The following is an 18992-nucleotide window of genomic DNA, read 5'->3' as shown; positions in this document are numbered from 1 at the left end:
TCTGAATCATCTCTCGTTTAGTGGGTTTCACGATCTTCAGTTAGTGGACAAAGTAGTCTTCCTAAGAACACTGTTTAAAATATGTTTGTCGGTTTGCGCACACTGTCATTCATTTGATACTAAGCTTTCGTTCCTTAATTCTCGCTTAATGAGCTACGGGAAAAAAAATGTTCTTTAAGAATTGATTACAATTATCCCATATCTCAAACCATTGAATACGGACCAAAACTTGAGAGAATTGGCTTTTGCAGCCAAGATTCCTTGCCTGTCAAATACAGAAGCAAACAACTGAAATTTGACCTGCACGCCATTGATTAAAATAGGAGAATCAATAAGCAAATACTCAAAACATGACCTACCCCCAGAGAAAGTGTGCTTCATGTGTTGAGTTAAATCAATTTGAGTGACGAGACAAAGTCTTATCAACATTAGAAGACCTTCTCGATGTTCTCGATTTCACGAAAGCAGCTTAGGCTTAGATAAGCAATGATAAGTAAGATAAATACTCTCGATCTACATCCTGGCTTGCTCGAGACTAGATAACCCCTAAATACCATTTCCTCTATATCTTTTTCACGTGTTTTTTTTTGTTTTTTTTGTTATTTCCCTCTTCTAAACCTTAATGTAGTATAGTTGAATCCATCAGTAATCAAGTTTTGACCAATAATGTTCCAGTGTTTTCCTTCTTAGGGTCCACTGACTACTTTAATGGTTCACAGTTTCGAAAATGGTGGCTGATGCGAAACTCCTTGAGGCAATATAGTGAACTAGTTTAACTTTTGCACAGAATAAACATACTGCAGGAATTGCCACAAGCTCCGCAAGGGTGATTTTAGCAACGTTATCAATATTAAAGTGGGTGACAAACTCAAAAAGTTGGTCAGCGACGTGTCGCCAAAACTAATCAGAATTACAAGCTGGCTCCTAAATATGTTATCATATTACTAGTAATTTAATTAAAAATATTTGAAAATCCAACACAGGAAGATAAATCTTTCAAAGCCTTCATAATCTCAGTTAATCTCATTGATTGATTGACTTGTTTGATAAAAATACGGAATCGTCTGAGGCAGAGCGGGACAGTAAAGAGCACCTTTTTGCCTTATCGCTTTGTAATCAAAGAAGCTGTATTGTTGCCAATTGGAAGAAAACCCCTAAAATAATAATTTGCCAAGGTAGATAAATACCAAAAGGGATCAAGGTTGAGAAGGAATAGCCCTGAATGCAGTTGAAAAACTTACGCAAAGTTTTTAGATATGAGCAAGCTGTGACGTGCTTCTCTGACCTATCAGTGACTGTCAGTTGATGTTCACGCTACAAATGGTTCCTAAAAATTCGCAAAGGATTCGGGGAGTCCGCCATATATCTCACCAGACATCACAAAGAGTACAGAAACAATCCTTTAGTAGTATTTTATGATGAACACAATTTTTTCATACTTTCTTCTTGGAGGAAAACTCTTGGGAAACTTTATATAGTATCTACAAATTCAAACATACAAATAATTTTGCTAGGTGTTCTGAAATAATAAGTGGAGTGGACGAGTGAAACATCGAATAGCACGTTGTGCTAAGAAATTCATCGTTGAAAAAATATCGCTCGCTTATTACAATTAATCGCAGATATTCTGTTTACCTCGATAGAACGGCTATAGCTTCAGACATAACTGTTAAAGTTCCCCGGTGTGCTCTGTTTTCTTTTCCCGTCCTGGCTTTATTCAGTTTGTTTGCTTCATCGCTGTGAATGCCGAGGGTGTTACAGACTTTCAAAGTCTCATTTTGCTATATTACAGTCAGTTACACAGAAAGCGCTTCTTAGGTGACGAATTTTACTTTTCTTACACTTTTCTTCTTCAGTTTCACTTGCTTTTCACCTCTTCATAGCCGCTTTTCATAAAAGTGTCTAAATCAGTTAAGTCTGCTAGAGCTCTTTCAACCATGTTACTTAACAATCCTGGGAATATCTCATTCAGTTTCTTTTTCTTTCGGTCAGCAAGTATAGCCGTATGTGCAATCTCCTTCATATAATTCACAGCAAATGTGCGCCTTTCTTCTGCTTCCTACCAAATAAAACAAGAAATATTTGGAAATGTTACTTCGAGTAAAAAAGTCAGCTTTCGTCGTTGGGCCAACTTTTATTCAATTGGGCGGAATTTCAAGTTGGGTACGTTCAAATAAGATCAAATATGTTGAGTGTACCAACAAATGAAGCATGTTAAACGACAGATGCTATGGTGCACATCCTGAAAATATACAAGAACTTGCCTTAAAAGGAAATTTAGACGAGAGCTGGAGTCGACGCCCGAATACTGAGAAATCCTTTGGTCACTGACTCAGGCAATGTTTTGACAATTTATACAGTTCAACTATCAGAAGGAGGAATGAAGATCTTCAAACTCCATACTCGATTTCAGTAATAGAACGTTTTATATTTAGTATCGTAAAGCTGACCCATTAGAAAATGACGAAAACAATAAAGACAGCTGACGTCTTATGTGATCTTTTACTGAACAGGCGCACGGCAACATGGAATCGATTTGTTTTATACATGATTGGCTGAATTGTACAAGTATTTTGATTGGTTCTTACTTATGATCTATTGGAGGACAGACGCTTGTAAAACAGAGAGATTCCATGTTGCCGTGGGTCTGTACAGTCATAAATCACAGAAAACGTCAGTATATGAGTGACACACTCGGCTGCGCCGCGTGTGCCACCTTATTGTCGTCACCATACATTTTGGCGTCATCTGGGATCTATTACTGAACAAGCACTCTACAACATGGAATCTACTTGTTAAATATCAGAAACATGCAAAATGTTGTTGATGGTGACGTCATCTATGCGTCTGTCCTCCAATGGATCATGAGTAACAACCAATCAAAATGTAAGTCCTTAAATACGCAGCACAGGCGTAGGAGTGAACAGATCTTTTGGCATTAAATTCCTCAAATCCTTACTCAGCATTCAAGCAAGAAATGGCGAGGGTGCCAATTGCAAAGGAGCTTAATTTGTTTTGCGAGAAAGCGCTTATTCTGAGAATTACAGTCGACGATATAAGAAGTTTACTTAAATTATGTATTTACATTTACCTGGCCGTGAGTATTTTGTGAATCAGCCGGCCAGTACTGCAGTCCTGCCCGGCTGACAGATTCGTTCGAAGGCGCCCTGTGTGATAAACAAAAGACGACAAAACTTAGTATTTTATAATGCTTAGCCTCACAATCAAAAACTTATTGATGTGATTATTATCACCGTTCGTGTTTTCCTTCGGGTTTCTTTTTATCAGCGTCAAGCACTTGCTTCCGTCTGTAATGATCAAATAATTGAGGTGATTGAAATATCTAGTGCATAAAAAGCGTAAATGGAACGAGAGAAAATTATGAAATGATTCACACAGTTATGACACCAAAACTGCAAACTGAAAAATAGTCAGAGTCCAGTTGCATGGAACTAGATTACCTATAGTTCAGGGTAAACGGCATACAAAAACAATTATTTTCCATGGTAGTCATATGTCGGTCCCCAGTTCATATTTCTTTCAATGACGGAATGAAATGGCCAGAGAATATAAAGAGCGTTTCTCTGTGGGACGGAATTCTAATAGTCAGCAAAGGGTCGAAACCAACCGAATTGCGAAGTGTACAGTGGCAAAACTGACCTTGAATCCCCTAGCATGGTAAGAAGCCTGGATTGAGGCAGCTGTGATGTGGTAATATGAGCCAAGGTCCCAAACAGTTTCTCCGCATTGACATTATCTTCAGCTGTGACCTGGCAAGGAGCAAGAAAACAACTTTAATAACAGGACAAGCAAGAACATTTGTCACGATTCTTTTGTATCATAATTGCCACGGAAAAAACTTGAATAAAAGGAAAAGTGAAGACAATTGCATACGCATGTCCAAGAGACTGATGATTGGGCTCCAAGCAGTCTTTTAGTTTTCTTTTCCACAAAGCCGAGCTCAAATCAAGAATCATTAGCGGAGTGCGTTTTCCTAACCCGCCTTACCACCGCTCAGTCGTACAGTATTGGCTGATAATTATTATTAATTCATTTGTTGTAAAGTATGAAATTAGTTTGTCTGTGTTTAACAGTTAGTTAGTCTTTGAATTCTAAGTTTGAACTGTTATTTGAGTTTGAGCTATCTACTGAAACTGATTTTTCATCACCACTTTAGAACCTAACATCAGTATGCATATTCTCCATACTTTCCTCTAAACGATCCTAAGGTGCTTACAAGGAGACTTTGTTTAACAATCAAGATCTTTTTTTGGTGATCATTTCCTTTGTTCTCGTGACCTTAATGTGTGATTCAGGGTTGATACTGACGAGAAAATTAGATGCTGGCCACTCACAGGGGAGGGGGGGGGGGTAAAGAGTTAACACGGCTGAGCGAGAATCCACCAACCACTAACCTCAATATCATTGATCTTTCTGAGAGAGAAATGTGCCAGACGGAACAACACAAAAGGTTTCCACAGAGTGAACGATGTTATGGGATTTCCCTCAATACTGATGGAGATGTGTTCAAGTCTTCTTAACAGGGATAAACAATTGATTTGCTGCAGACTTTTAATGTTAGTTTCTGTAAAAATAAGACCCTACCAAAACGAAAATAAGAAATACCGATCTGGTTAGTGGCTTGGCTCTGTTTAGGGACTTCTAGTTATATGCTCTCACATCATCCAATATGCAAACTTTCATTACTTTACGACGATAAAAGTTCTAAAACTCCTGAAAAGTGTAATGCTCCTGAAAGGTAAACTCCTCCGTCCTCCTTGTGTAGTGGTTTTATTGCAACAAGAGTTACACGATTTCGAATAAATTTGCACGAGTCACAAAAGATTTTAAAAAGATTATAACAAATCTTACTACATTTCTTGCAAAGTCCTCCAACGACTAGTGTAAACTCCCAAAGAATGCTGATTTTCTAATGTTTTTTTATTATTATTATTATTATTATTATTATTATTATTATTATTATTATTATTATTATTATTATTATTATTATTATTATTATTTCCCGCACGATTCAGTTGCAAAGCAATGTTGGTCTTCTGTTGTCGCATTTTCAAAGCTTACAACACTTGCCTCGCAAAGACTAAACAGATAGGTGAGAAGAACTACAAGAACTGCTTAGTGTAACAGAGGAAAGAATCGGGGAAGTGTTCTTATACCACATCATGCAAAGATGATACAACAACTCTAAATAGCTCAGAACTATTTCGATTCTAATCCGAACTATGACGTCTTTCATTCCATTAACAAATTCAATATTTCATGGACCCATTAAATCTTTCCTTGAAGTACTCACCACAAGGGAGGGAAAGCGGGCCCTGATCTTGTACAGTTGGGGAACGATGTTGTCAAAATTGATAAATTTAAAGGAGATCGCACTGACAGCTTGTACAGCCTGGCTACCCCAGTGACGATCCAGCGCGTCTAGGGAGCCTGGGCCATACAAGAACAAAGTGTCACTATCCAGCTCGGCCAAGTGGCAAATACTCAGAGGGGAGGGGACAGCATCTCTGGATAAAACAAAATGATATTTTGTTATTGTGAAAAGATAATCACAATATCTGTATACCAATGAATATCACATTTGAGTATAATAATGAGTATCTTCATCTCTATATACCAATGAATATCACATTTGTAAACTGTACTTTCATGATATACACTGCATCACGTTTCTCCGCTTTACACTCGCATATGGTGACTCGTGGGATATTCCATGGCATACATGTATCACTCGAAAGTGTCCCATAACTAGTGTATCTTTTAAAATAAATAAGAGATAAAGTAGACAGAAACTTCCACCTCCTATTACTCCACCAAATCTTCATTCTGCCGTTTCCTACTGCTAGTTAATAAGGAAGGTACTGAGTGATAACATTAGCCAAGAAACTTAAAAAATAATTGCGGTTCGTATTGACCACAAAATACACGAGATTCCTTCAAGATGTTATCAGGATCAAAAGGCGATCCGAGGGCAATAAAGTATACGGCAACCGCTTTTCTGTACCACTCAAACAGATACGTCAACAACAAAAAAAGTTGTATCTGTACTTACTCTGTAGAATCAGGAAGCCCATTCCGAGAGATCTGAGGCAGAATTTCTAAGTTATCTCTTGAAGGCAAAGAGTCTGGCTTACTACTGCTATAAGAAAAACAGAACTTTGTTGTTCACATGTATTTTGAATACGGAGATGGTATCCAAGAAAATCTTACTTATTCCTTTACATCTGGACAAACTTGAACCTCGTAATCTTACTACTGATAAATGTGTTTGCATTTTGTCATAGCCTTTAAGTGTTTTGTTGATTTAAAACTTCCAAATGCCAGCGTTTTCAATTATCTAAAGCCCAGATTAATCGAAGAAAAATAGGTTCTCCTGTAATTAAACAAATCATGCTATCCTCGATAAGCTGCTGAACTGCATTACAGCACCACAGTGACCACATCATGGTATTTGGAGCCTGAGTCATAATCATTCACCAAGCGTTTAGCGCTTGAAATATCATCTCCTCTGCCGACCAATCTGATCGACATGAAGTTTGTCCTGAGAGAAAGGCATATCGGACGAACATTCTTCCTGAGTGAGAATAGACCTACACTTCACCGTTTCAAGATTGCAAAGGTTAAGCAGGTATACTGCGGCACTTACACTTCTTTGATGCGAGTCACCTCCCACTGCCGCTGCGCATTGTTAATAGCAATGCGACGCTTCTCCTGAAAGAGCACATACACAAACACAAATTCAATTCAAACGTAAACAAATGTACTGCACACCAGCAGCTCATAGGTAACTTGCCTTCAGTACCGCTAATTTATTGATTTCCTTCTTTTTCTCTTCTTCTTTTCTGGCCATAACTGAGGCAATTCTCTTTTCCTCGTCCTGAGTGAATCAAAAGCATATTTACTCATTATCTAATTGTATATTTAACAATTATTCCACGAGTGCGCGTTGGATATGAGATGATAGATAGCCAACGAGGCGCGTAGCGCCGACTTGGCTATAATCATCTCATATCCAACAAGCGCGAGTGGAATAGTTGTTTTATTAAAAAAGACGCCCCCAAGATATTAAACTAATCTTCTCGACTTTATTTTGTAAGAAGAAACCGGATGTTACAATGTACAGATATTAGATTATGGTATATTGACTGATATACCGCCTCCCGGTTAGCTCAATTGGTTAGAGCGCTGGACTGTTGTGCGGGAGGTCGAGCTCGATGGTTCGAGCCCCGGCCGGACCAACACTCAAGGTCTTAAAATAACTGAGGAGAATGCGCTACCTTCCTTTACTAAGAAATGGATAGATATTCTAGTCTTCTCGGATAAGGACGAATAAACCATAGGTCCCGTCTCCTGCATCTAATAATTCGATAATTTGATTAGACAGGGGACGTTAAAGAACCCACTCACGAGATTACTGTGACGTGGTCTGGCCTGTTTACTGGGAATTGGGGGGAGGGGGCATCTTCAAATAAGTTTCCTTCGATTGTTTGTAAACTGCTGATGCTGTCTGGCCAAAGTCCCCCGAACAGTGTTGTGCTGCGCATTTGATCGTATCGACATGTTAATTTGCGTAATATAAATATTAAATTATTATTATTATTATTATTATTATTATTATTATACCATAATGGCTAAGCCAATAAAAAGTCTTGAATTGCATTATCCAATGATCCAGTTTTTGTTTAAAAACTAGATCATTGGATAATGCAATTCAAGACTTTTTATTGGCTTAGCCATTATGGTATATCAGCCAATATACCATAATCTACAAATATGGTAAGCATACATGTCTGCTTAAAATTAAAAGAGAGCTAAAAATTTAATAAAATTTAATAATTTAACTTAACGTTTTTAATAAAACAATTATTATACAACAAATATATATGAAATACATATATATGAATATAACTAACTGCAGACAGTACTGTTTCGGCCTTCTGGGCCTCATCAGTGCAGTGCTAATGCTAGGATGGGGGAGAACCGAGACGGTCACCCCAAACGACCCAACCTTTGTGGTATCGTCTAAGCCATGCCAGAGTGCTCAAACTAGAGTAAACCAGCGAGCATGCGCAATTGCAACGGCAATGACTCATCCTAGATAGAGTGCTCAATTTGGACATGAAAGCAAAGCTTTGTATGCCAAAGAGCTATATCTATATCATATATATGAATATATATACATATATATACATATATATGTATTTCATATATATTTGTTGTTTGATTTATCATCTACGGGTTTATGTCGAATTAATTTGATGGCCTGCTCCCAGTTGGCTTGTTAGCTCAATTGGTAGAGTGCTGCACTAGTATCGCAGAGGTCAGTGGTTCAAATCCCGTACAGGCCTGAATTTTTTTCAGGTCTGATTTTCACCATTGCTTAAATAGTGCTGTACTGCGAAGGATCATGCACATATACAAAACAATTATTATATAGATAACAATGAAATACCAGGATTTTTCCTTTTACTAAGAAATCATATCTTCATCGCACGCAGTGAAGATACTATTTTCATCTTTAACGTGTGAGGATATTGGTGTTGTTATGGTTACTAACATAGTCAGCCATTTATGATTATTTTCATCTTTATTTTTTTCTTTTCTTCATTAGAATTTAGACTTTTTGGAACAGAAAATATTAGTATTAGTCTTTATTTCTCCTTTATAACTTTATATCCGAGTTTTAAAAAATTTTTGTAACAGACATTTTGCGATAGGTGACCACTTTAATTGCACTATTTTGCTGTTTTGAAAATGAATAAAAGAAAGTTGCGTTTTATGTGGAAATTTCATCAGTATCTATAAAATAAACAGAACATTACATGGCCACTTGGGGATACAAATTTTATCTTCTCGTGCTAAAAGTATCTCTCACTCGTTCGCTTTGTTCACTCATGAGAGATACTTACAGCACGAGAAGATAAAATTTGTATTCCCACGTGACCATGTAATATCCTCTATATCTTCCAGATCATCAATCTTGTGAGTCCAGCCATCCAGCACCGTTCAAGTACATGTATGGTTACTCTCAACCCACCATCGTGAAAACAAGCACAACAAGCATTAGTTAATTGCTTTCACTCAAACTCATCAATCCACTAGACACATAAATGAGAATTCTTGCTACTTAACAATTATCCATGGAATTGGAGGTAAATGTCTTCTACTTTCCCCAACACAGAAGTGATTAACTGTTTAGTATATGCAACACAGAAACCAATGCAACATGTTTCTGCCAATATTCTGAAAAATGGGCAGAAGTCAAACTCTTGACACAAAATTTATTTTTTTATTTTGTCTCATCGGCTGTTCCTACTTCTTAATCACTTCTGAGCAAGCTGATAAGCACACCCAAAAAGTACAATTCATCAGCAGGGTATATACATGTACATAATACTAAGCCTAAGTATCCTTCTCATCTTTTGTCTGTAAGGTACCTACTCTGTACGAATCCATGGCGATTGATAGTACCTGCAAAACACAATATAAACAAAATTCTTACTGATATTCTTTTCATGTCCAACTGCCGCAAGCTTGAAAGATTTCTGAGAACACTCTGCTTGTAGGTGGAGTGAGTGGCAAAGGGGTTTCCATCCATGGACAACTCATTTAAAGACAAGGAGTTTGACAAGCACTGAATGTCATCAAAGCTGAATAATAATAAAAATAATAATGTTAATAACAAAAAGAGTAATAAAAAAAATTCTACTATAATAGCAAAATAATATACCTAAGGAGCAGAAAAGCAGAAACTTTACTCAACCTAATTGAAATGTCTGTGAGAAGAGTATTTTAATTGATGCTTTTGATATGCTGAGTGTGGCAATGAATTAAAGAAAAAAAAACTTAAGAGACTGTCATGTTATGGGTGAAATCACTTGCAAAAACAAACAAAGTAGCAAACATCTCTACATCTGAGAGACCAGTGAAACACCAAAGAATTGAGTTTTCATTAGAGAAGAGAATTGAGTTAATAAAATGTGTGGAATCAGTGCCTAAACCAACACTGAAGGCTCTAAGCAGTAAATTTGGGATCAGTAAATCAACTGTAGGTGATATTTTAAAGAAGAAAGAAGTCTACAAATGAATTAAAGTGGCAATCATATTACCCTGCATTTAATACTGAATTTTTTTGTATATTAAATAAAATGATGTTGAAAACCTTTTTTGTGATCCATGCTGTTAGTTCCTTTACAGATGTGCTTTATTAGTCCTCATGTACCATGTACTGATACTTACAGTCAGACAATACATTATACTGCATAAAATTGCCTAATGGGTAAAACCTCAACACACCAGACACCCCTCTACACTGGACACCCCTTTAAACTGGAAATTTCCTCCAGTCCCAAGGGTGGTTTTGAGGGGTTCCACTGTATGAAGGAAATTCAAATATCACATCTGAGTGTGTTTTGTTTAATTGCCACATTGTTCAAAGTAACATTCCCCTGAAGTGTTCTTATTTTGCCAAGTGTCCATACCTTGTGATGCAATTAAAACTGAGAAATAATCTCTGAAGATTTGGCAGCAAATCAACTTCTTCCTAGAAATCAGTGGAACAAAGTGAAAAATTTAAACCCAATTTTAAAAGCAGACTGATGTAAAACTTGTTTTTCCTTTGTATCATAAAGATCAGACAAGGCCTGTGTACTTTTAAATCATAAAAAAAAAAACCATTATAAAGATGCTGGTAGTGCAATAAAATTTACAGTGTAACCTCCATTAAATAACCAAACAAAATGTTAAGCACAGGAACTTGATCATACTGGAGTAGTTGTCAGACCAACGGGGGCTAAATTTTGAGTCATGGCCCTCAGTTGTTTTGTGTTGCATCCCATGCACAAATACATCAACTGACTCAGAATGCATTCTTAAGCTGTGTCATGACTGTTATTCAGCAATGACAAAAGAACAACTGTTAAATCAGGCTTATATTAAAATGTCTAAAAGTCTCCACCAATAAAATTCCTAATGGTCATGCTTCCCTAAAAGAAACGATTCTTTCTGGGAGATTCTATCCATGGCAAATTTATATGCCAACTTTTCACAATTTGTTAGAGTGGTGCCCACAGGAGGTGTTTGCTTTTGTTAGATAACTGTATGGGAGGTTTAAACTCTTCAAAGAAAGGGCCAGATAAAATCATGGGCATTTGTGCACTTACCACAGTGCAAATTTTGTTCCTCCTCAAGTTGAGCTCAGCCAGTGCCCTCATTCCACTAACATTACTCACATGAACAATTTCATTTCCAGCCAAGTTAAGAACTCGCAATTCAGTGAGATGTCCAAGATTCTCAATCTTAATTATCTGAGAGTTAATGGAAAAAAGTTTCAGCTGTAAAAAAATTGATTTGGTGTTATTCTGTTAACAAAAGGAAAGTAGAGTAGAGCATAATATAGTCATGTCTGACCTTTCAATTGGTTGAGCAATAGCCATTCTTTAGCATTTCACAGACTTGAAACAAACAGTTGTGGTTTGCAAGCCTTCTAAGTTTGTCGGGGCATGCAATTTTCAAATACTTTAGGTGTTCTACAAACCAAACTGTTCTGGACAATCCTATCCACTCTTTCCCACTCTGTGTGATGCTCTTAGGCTTAGTTCTGGTATTATGTGCTACCTAACTTGTATGCATACTTTACATTAGTGATGTCAACAAACCCTTCTTTTTTGTTTTAGTTTTTAATAATTTTTTCAACCAAAATTGGATTACTTAGGTTATCATGTATGTACTCACAAACTAAATATTAATACTATTTTCTGATAATAAACACACTCATGGGAAAAAAAATTGTCAAAAATTGTCACAAGCAATGTGGCTAAATAAGTCCATGGTAAGTTCTGAGGTAAACATCTCCATAATTGCCATTAACAACATGGGTTACTGGCTTAAAACCTACTTTGTTGCCATGAAGATCCAAAACATCAAGCTTTGTGAGAGAATCCAAGTTACTGATATTCCTGATCCTGTTGTTTAAAACAACTGAAAAGTCAAGGGTCACTGGAAATACGCAACTTGCTATGTACTTCCCATGCTTGTAGAACACAGAAAAAATATGGAGAAATGATCCCCACAATCTTTGATTTTTTCCCCCTCTTTTCAGAGAATTTTTTTCCAGCAACAAACTTCAAAGCCCACAATATTATTTTTGGTCATCAAGCACACTTATGTTTCTTTTTTAATAATAATAAATCCATTATTCCATGGTTTAGCATATAATACGAGCTGACATTTTGCTCATTGCTCATTCTGGTCATTGCTCATCAGAAACATTTTACACAACTTGTGAGTTACATACGCGTATTACATGTCAAACCATCAAATGAGGTATATGATACAATTTTCTAGTAGTTTTTCTTTGCAAAATCATTACATTGCTGTATATGTTCCTTTGTTTACCAACCTGTTTTTTCCCAGCATGAGTACTCTGAGTGATCGCAGAGCAGAGAGACCTGATATCTCTTCAATCTGGTTATCATAGAAATCCAAGAAGATCAGCCTCTTCAGGTTTTCCAGATGAGAGATTCTACTGATTAGATTGTGCTGAAAGTTGAGAAGCCTCAGGTAGTCTTCACCTTCCAGAATTGGGCAGATTGTTAACCTCCTCCTAGCAGGGAAAATTGTGAAAAAGATTTTTTTTGATCCAGATATACCTTGGGGGTAAATCTTGTAAGTATTGCATTCCCTATTAGACATTCCAACACACAGTTCACAGCCTTCTTGCCGACTTAAAGTTTTCTGCTGTAATAAAGGTTTTAGAAAGGCTAATGGATGTGTGAATAACCAGGGTGATTCATTTATCATAAGTTAATGATTCTGTACTGTACTATACCTGTCAAGGTTGAGCCTGTCAGGATTTGCCTGCCTTTCCTCAGGAAGTCGGTAAACAATAGGTACACCAGGAAATGTGGGTGACTCAGCAAATATAACTCTGTCTCCTAAAGGGAAAAGAATCTGGGAGGATGAATGTCACAAAATGGATACTATTTTTTTGGTTCCTTATAATTTCAAATTTTAAATAAATTCTCCAAAAGGTAAATAAGCCTTAGTCCTTTTTTTATTCAGCAAGTGTGATGGGTATCACATATTTTGCATTGACATGGAGCACTAAATCCTCTTCTCCTTAATTTGATGGAAGAATAACTTCTTTTCTATTACAAAATCATGGTCTCATTACCAGAAGCTTTCAAGACTGCTGGTTACTGTAGCTAAAGAGTTTCTAATGATAATGTAAGACATATAAAAAGTGCACTTTTATAACAATTCCAGATATTTCAATTATTGCATGCTTTGTTTGCATATTTACAATTCCCACCTGGTAAAAACACCTGTGTTTTATTTCTGGATTGAGAATGTGATCCTGCACTTAAAGTTTGTCGTCCTTGTAGACTATCATCATGTGAACCTTCCTGAGTTATTTGACTCATGGCCACTGCTCCTGTTATAGCGGTAGAATGGTCTGCAACAAAGGCTGGTGCTGGCTGCAACACCTGACGTTGTACCTTATGGAGTTCTCTGAAAGATGTTGTGGCATAATGCTGTTTTGTGTCTGGTACTGGATCAATACTTGAATGAGAATACTCTGAAAGAAGTGTAGTAATGAATTGGTATAAAATGAAACACCATCCTGATGGAGTTAGGCTAAATGTCTAATACATTTGTTTTTCAAAGCACAAATCAACTACATGTAGGGACCAGTGTTGCTAAACCATCTTGCTAAATTAAACCACTCAATTTTATATTGCAAAATTATATTTTAATGGAAAACATTTGAATTACTTACGTAAAATAGATGGAGGATGTTCAATATCTTGAGGAGGTGACATGGTGTGCCGATACTTTGTTCCATTCTCAATCCTTGTGTTTGATGCTGGTCTGGTTAAAGATCCAGATTCCCGACTGTAAGGGTTTTGTTTCCACTCTGGAACCCCCTATAATTTTAAGATATTGTGAAACATTACCATTACATCTGGCAATGTTGTTTTCCTAATGGTACTCACATCCACAATTAACATGCAGCAATAAATGAGGGAATCAGAAAATGAAAAGTTATGGCAAGAACATACTTTGTGAAATTGGTAAAATGATAGGCAGTTTTTCTTATCAAGTCAATAGACCGGTTCACGCTCTTGAGTGCATGCTGGGTAATTAGGGCAAGCAAATCCAAAATGGCGGACACGCTCGGCTACACTCTTTTGCTTGATCTGAATACTTAATGAATATCGGCTTTGTTTCAGAACTGGTCGCAATTTTTAGTATTGACAGTTCAAGATAAAAGTCACAGCTACATTTTGAGCTCTGTATTTTCGATTTTAATGCGTCAAAAAATAAGATATATAATGGTTAACTACCGATGTTGTGTTGGAGGTTGTAACAACGACTCAAGATATCCAAAAAAGATAGTGAAACGGTCACATGTCGAAAATCTTCGCTGGCATTTTATTCCGAAGGATCCAAAGAAAAGAGCCCAATGGATTGCCAGCATATCCAAAGGACTTGTTGGATTCGAACCCGGCAACTACAAGACTGTTTGTTCGAATCACTTTCAATATGGAAAGCCAACGTACTCCTCACCAACTCCAACTTTGTATATGGTGCCAAGTGACTCTAACAAACCTTCACCCAAGAAAAGAAAGCTTGTGGCAAGACACGAAGTTGTCTCTACTGCTGAGGCATCCAATAACTCAAGCTTCAAAGAAGAAGGAACTCAATGCTTGATAATAAATCCGCTAACATACGGAAGTATGAAGTTTGCTGATTTAACAACAGAGCAAGATGTCCAGCGTTTCACTGGATTCCCTAACGTAGAAACATTTCAATTGATGTTTAATACACTCTTTGAAAAAGCCATGTGTATGCACTACTGGAAAGGAGACAAAGAAAGTGCTTTGAAGGACACCACCAAGCCCAGGTCAAATAATGTACAGAGAGCTCTAACCTTGGAGCAAGAGTTTTTGCTAACCATGATGCGAATCAAGCTAGGACTCTTTGTATTTGATCTGGCTTTAAGGTTCAAAGTTTCCGAGGCGACTGTCAGCTCTGTCTTTACCACTTGGGTTAAGCTGATGTCTAAAGAATTAAAGTGGATGATTTCCTGGCCAGATAGGTATTTAATTCAAAGAAATATGCCTGATATGTTTCGACGATATTACAGAAAGTGTAGAGTCATCATTGACTGCACAGAACTATTCTCTGAAACCCCATCAAGCTTAGAGAATGCGGCAATGTGTTGGTCAAATTACAAACAACACTACACGTTAAAGTTTTTGATAGGGATAACACCAAATGGCCACATATCATTTGTCTCTGAGACCTTCAGTGGGAGGTCATCTGATGTTTTTATTGTAGAAAACAGTGGTTTCTTAAACTATCTTCAGCCACATGACCAAGTTATGGCAGACAGGGGATTCAAGATTCATGACCTGTTAGCATACTACCAATGTTCTCTAACAATTCCACCCTCCAAGCATTCCAATCTCCAGATGTCAGGTGCTGATGTTAGGAACACATCACTTATTGCTAATGTACGGATTTATGTCGAGCAGGCTATCAAGCGAATTAAAGACTTTGCTATGTTAAAGCAAGAAATTCCCATTAGCATTCTTTCCCATTTGGATGACATAATCATCATTTGTGCAGCAATATGTAATATGAAAAAGCCTTTGAGTACATAGATTTCATTTCATCAATTATGTTTGCATTTTGTACCAGTCCAAAATGTTCCCATTCAATTTTCTCACAGGTTATAAGCTATGGTAGTCAAGTTTATTTACACATCTTCTAGAATACAATTCCTTTATGGAATTACACAAACATGTTTGTATATAGCTACAACAATGTTCAAACAATAACTTTGAAACTTTAGTAATACTAAATACTATAATGTTTTGGTTTCATCCGCACTATTTTGTACTATTTAGTAGTTTGTTGAGGTCATATTGCTTCCACTCTATAATTTTAATCATTATCTATTGCTTGTTCATTGCAAAATCTGCAAATGAATGTTGATTCTTGTTCAAAATTTGAGCAGGCCCAGTGAAACCATAGCATACAACATTCACACTGAACACTGTTTTCATCATCACATTCAATTTCATCTGGCTCAAGACAGGGTTTTTCACAGACAGCACAATAATAAATAGGCCTAGTACCTAGCAACACCCTAGCAACATAAGTCTTGAAAAAAATTGTTAGATTTGGTATGATATCTTGCCACAGTTTTAAATCAAACTCAATAATTTCAATATGAGCACCACTAAGTGGAGTCCAAACAACAAAAAAGGTTTTAGGACATCCTGTTAGGGCCATTTGTCCTTGTATCTGGTAATAATAACTGTGGGTTCTCTTGAGCATGATATTCCCATTCACTAATTCTAGATAAGTTGTATTGTTCCAATGCTCATCAAATTTCATGTCTGCAAGTGAGTATGGACATTTATACTCAATACAAGAATGACCACAGCAATCGCAGTGAAAAATACCATCTGGGGTAGCTCCCACAAAAGGGTAAGTTTTAGATATAAACAAGCCACAAGTCTGAAGCTTTGCATTTTTGTGTTTTTTGGATTCTTGTGCAAAGAATGATGCAGCAGCATCTCTCTCATGTTCTCTTCCCCATTTAATGGCAGGTATCATTGACAGATCGGTACAATCTAAAATTCGCTCAAGAAGAGGTGTTACTTTGCAATTTGGCTTTCTTTTTCTAAGAATTGTTTTTGTCTTTGTGTATACTTCATGAAAATGAGATGCAGTTATTCTACCTTTTCTTTGCTCTTTCCATATACTGGAGTTAGCCTGATCCCTTGTGGCCTTTTCTAATTCTTTAATGCTACTGTCATTGAAAGATAATTGTTCCAGAAATTGTCTCACTAATTCATCAGCATCTACACCATTGTTTTTAGAGGATATATCATCAGCTATAATTTGTAGTGATGGGGGAACATCATCAGAAGTTGGTGGTGCATATGAAATATGGATGACAGCATCAGGATTTATGTTTCGAAGAGAAGCTAGAAACTTTTGCTTGCTTTCTTCGGTAACAACCCTCAAGGATTCTGGCCGAGGATCAAAGTTCTGTTTTTCCTTGCTATTAATAGCATAACTTGGGTTTTCTTTGACTACCTTGTGGCTTTGGAACACCATGTCCTTTAATTTCATGGGTTGGATGTCTTTCTTGCTAGTATTATTCCACACACATGCCTTATCTGTGCAGGAAGGATCTGTGAAACCTTTCTGGTTGGCAAACTCAACTTTATATAAAAGGGCTATGACATGATTACAGCACTGACTGTATCCAGCTGTACAGCTACAATATGCCCCAAGAATTTCACCGGGAGATTTACAAATTATCCACACTTTATGAGGTTCTTCGCGAATTCTTTGAGATGGAGTGACAGATGCAAACAACAGAACTTTGTCTTGTCCATGAATTGTTTTTGAGTATACAGTGTGCACAAAACCACTTTTAAAGTATGAATACGCTTTTCTGATTTTATATTGACCAATATAGTCAGTGTCGAAAGCTTTTTTTCCAAGTATAAACGAGAATATTTGACCAATGTTTGTATGCGGCCACTTTGTTACACAGTCCTCCCAATCGACCATGGATAACGGATCCTTTATACCGCATGTGCGTAGTAGTTCTACATGTTCATTTTGTAGTGACTTGGCTTGGCTTTCGGCCGAATCTCGAATAGGCGTTTTATGTTCAAAAGCTACCAAAGCACGAGCAGCAAGATCCGAGTGTGTCCCTCCAGAGGGCAAACCTCGCTGTTTAAGATAAAACTGCAATTCCCCACATGAAAGTTCCAAAAAATCTTCGAGGTGCGTGGCCATGATCGTGTTGTTGGGATATTGAACTGTCAACGACTTTTGAGCGAGATGGCAATAACATAAAGAGCTCAAAATGTAGCTGTGACTTCTATATTGAACTATAAGTATTCAGATCGAGCAAAAGAGTGTTGTTCGTATCCGCCATTTTGGATTTGCTTGCCCTAATTACCCAGCATGCACTCAAGAGCGTGAACCGGTCTATGAAGAAATATTTCAGTCATCTTTAATCTTAGATGAAATTGAAATAATCCAACAATCAGGATCCTTTGCTATTTAACCACGGTATCTAAAAAAAAATTTCAAAATACCAGATGTTTCCATATTGGCACAACTTTTATCCTTACGACAACAAAATGAGCTGAGTGAAGTTTAAGCTTTCAAATATTTAAAATATCTGCACTCGCCTGCTTGCCTGGAGGTCTTTCAATAACTGGAGTTGCTTGAGCCTGCAAACTGTATTGCAAGCCGAAATTTGCACCCTGATATGAATAGCGGAACAAAAAATCTTGCAGTAAACGTACAGAATTCAGGATTACAGAATATTTTGTTAATCATCACTTAGCATGACCTTTCTGCGATTGATGTAAACTGAACTTACATCCCTAGCAACCACCCGTCCTGTCTTGGCCGCTCTACTTGGATGATGGTACATCTCCTCTCACGAAAGCAAACCAGATTTCCGGCACCGACGAGCCAGTTAAGTCAATCATTTTCTCTAGCCATTAGAAGATTTCCCTGATTCGAGGTACGATTCTAAGTTTTCTGATTCAAATCCTTCAACAGCCTTTTGGCTACCTCCGCCATATTGGATTTTAGGTAACTACTTAATGTAACTATCATAAGGTGGTTTGATCTATTCCAAGGTCCAACGTAACCCGGAAGGGGCTGGCTGCTATGACAAAAGGGTTAGCATTCTTGAACAAGAATTTAGGGTTCTTGCACAAGAATTTTAAGTGTCGACAAAGCAACTTTCTTTAAAAGTCATATAGATTTTTTTAAATTAGGATGGTGATGGATTTGGAGAAGAAAAAAGTGAAAGAAGATGTTATCCAGTGAATGGCACAGCGGGTACAGCCATAATCGAACACGCACGAGAAAAATTCAGACTGCGCCTTATAGGAATCAAACTCACGACCATACGA

The 18992-nt window shown here is 37.1% G+C and overlaps 1 protein-coding gene across 3 annotated transcripts; it reads right to left on the bottom strand.

Moving 5' to 3' along the window:
• Positions 1–1387: 1387 nt before the first annotated feature.
• LOC111321653 (leucine-rich repeat-containing protein 49-like) lies at positions 1388–18682 on the bottom strand. Of its 3 annotated transcripts, none has more exons than XM_022924596.2 (19): positions 18449–18681; positions 18255–18329; positions 13802–13949; positions 13334–13600; positions 12851–12956; positions 12422–12625; positions 11918–11984; positions 11184–11327; positions 10503–10564; positions 9524–9671; positions 6815–6898; positions 6668–6732; positions 6074–6160; positions 5315–5528; positions 4416–4601; positions 3661–3770; positions 3255–3308; positions 3092–3167; positions 1388–2059 (listed from the first exon to the last, which is right to left on the bottom strand). In XM_022924596.2, the coding sequence occupies exons 1-19, from the start codon at positions 18500–18502 to the stop codon at positions 1859–1861; spliced, it is 2352 nt and encodes a 783-aa protein (XP_022780331.2). In that variant the 5' UTR covers positions 18503–18681; the 3' UTR covers positions 1388–1858. The 3 variants fall into 3 exon arrangements, with proteins under 3 accessions (XP_022780331.2, XP_088612313.1, XP_088612314.1); XM_088756187.1 differs by having other exon boundaries at positions 6074–6157; positions 18449–18680; XM_088756188.1 differs by lacking the exon at positions 4416–4601 and having other exon boundaries at positions 18449–18682.
• Between the last annotated feature and the right edge of the window lie 310 nt (positions 18683–18992).

The sequence above is a fragment of the Stylophora pistillata genome, chromosome 4 (assembly GCF_964205215.1).
Source record: "Stylophora pistillata chromosome 4, jaStyPist1.2, whole genome shotgun sequence".
Lineage (NCBI taxonomy): Eukaryota > Metazoa > Cnidaria > Anthozoa > Scleractinia > Pocilloporidae > Stylophora > Stylophora pistillata.
Note: the sequence above shows the minus strand (reverse complement) of the source record. Positions and strands in the feature narration are given on the sequence as shown.

Bases quoted from the DNA above. Each gene is read 5' to 3' on its own strand.
- LOC111321653 (XM_022924596.2), bottom strand. From the start codon at position 18,502: ATGTACCATCATCCAAGTAGAGCGGCCAAGACAGGACGGGTGGTTGCT. The intron at 3,771-4,415 runs GTTAGTGGTTGG...GCTCCTTGCCAG, and splicing joins GAAAGATCAATGATATTGAG to GTCACAGCTGAAGATAATGT. The intron at 3,168-3,254 runs GTGATAATAATC...TTTATCACACAG, and splicing joins CCCGAAGGAAAACACGAACG to GGCGCCTTCGAACGAATCTG.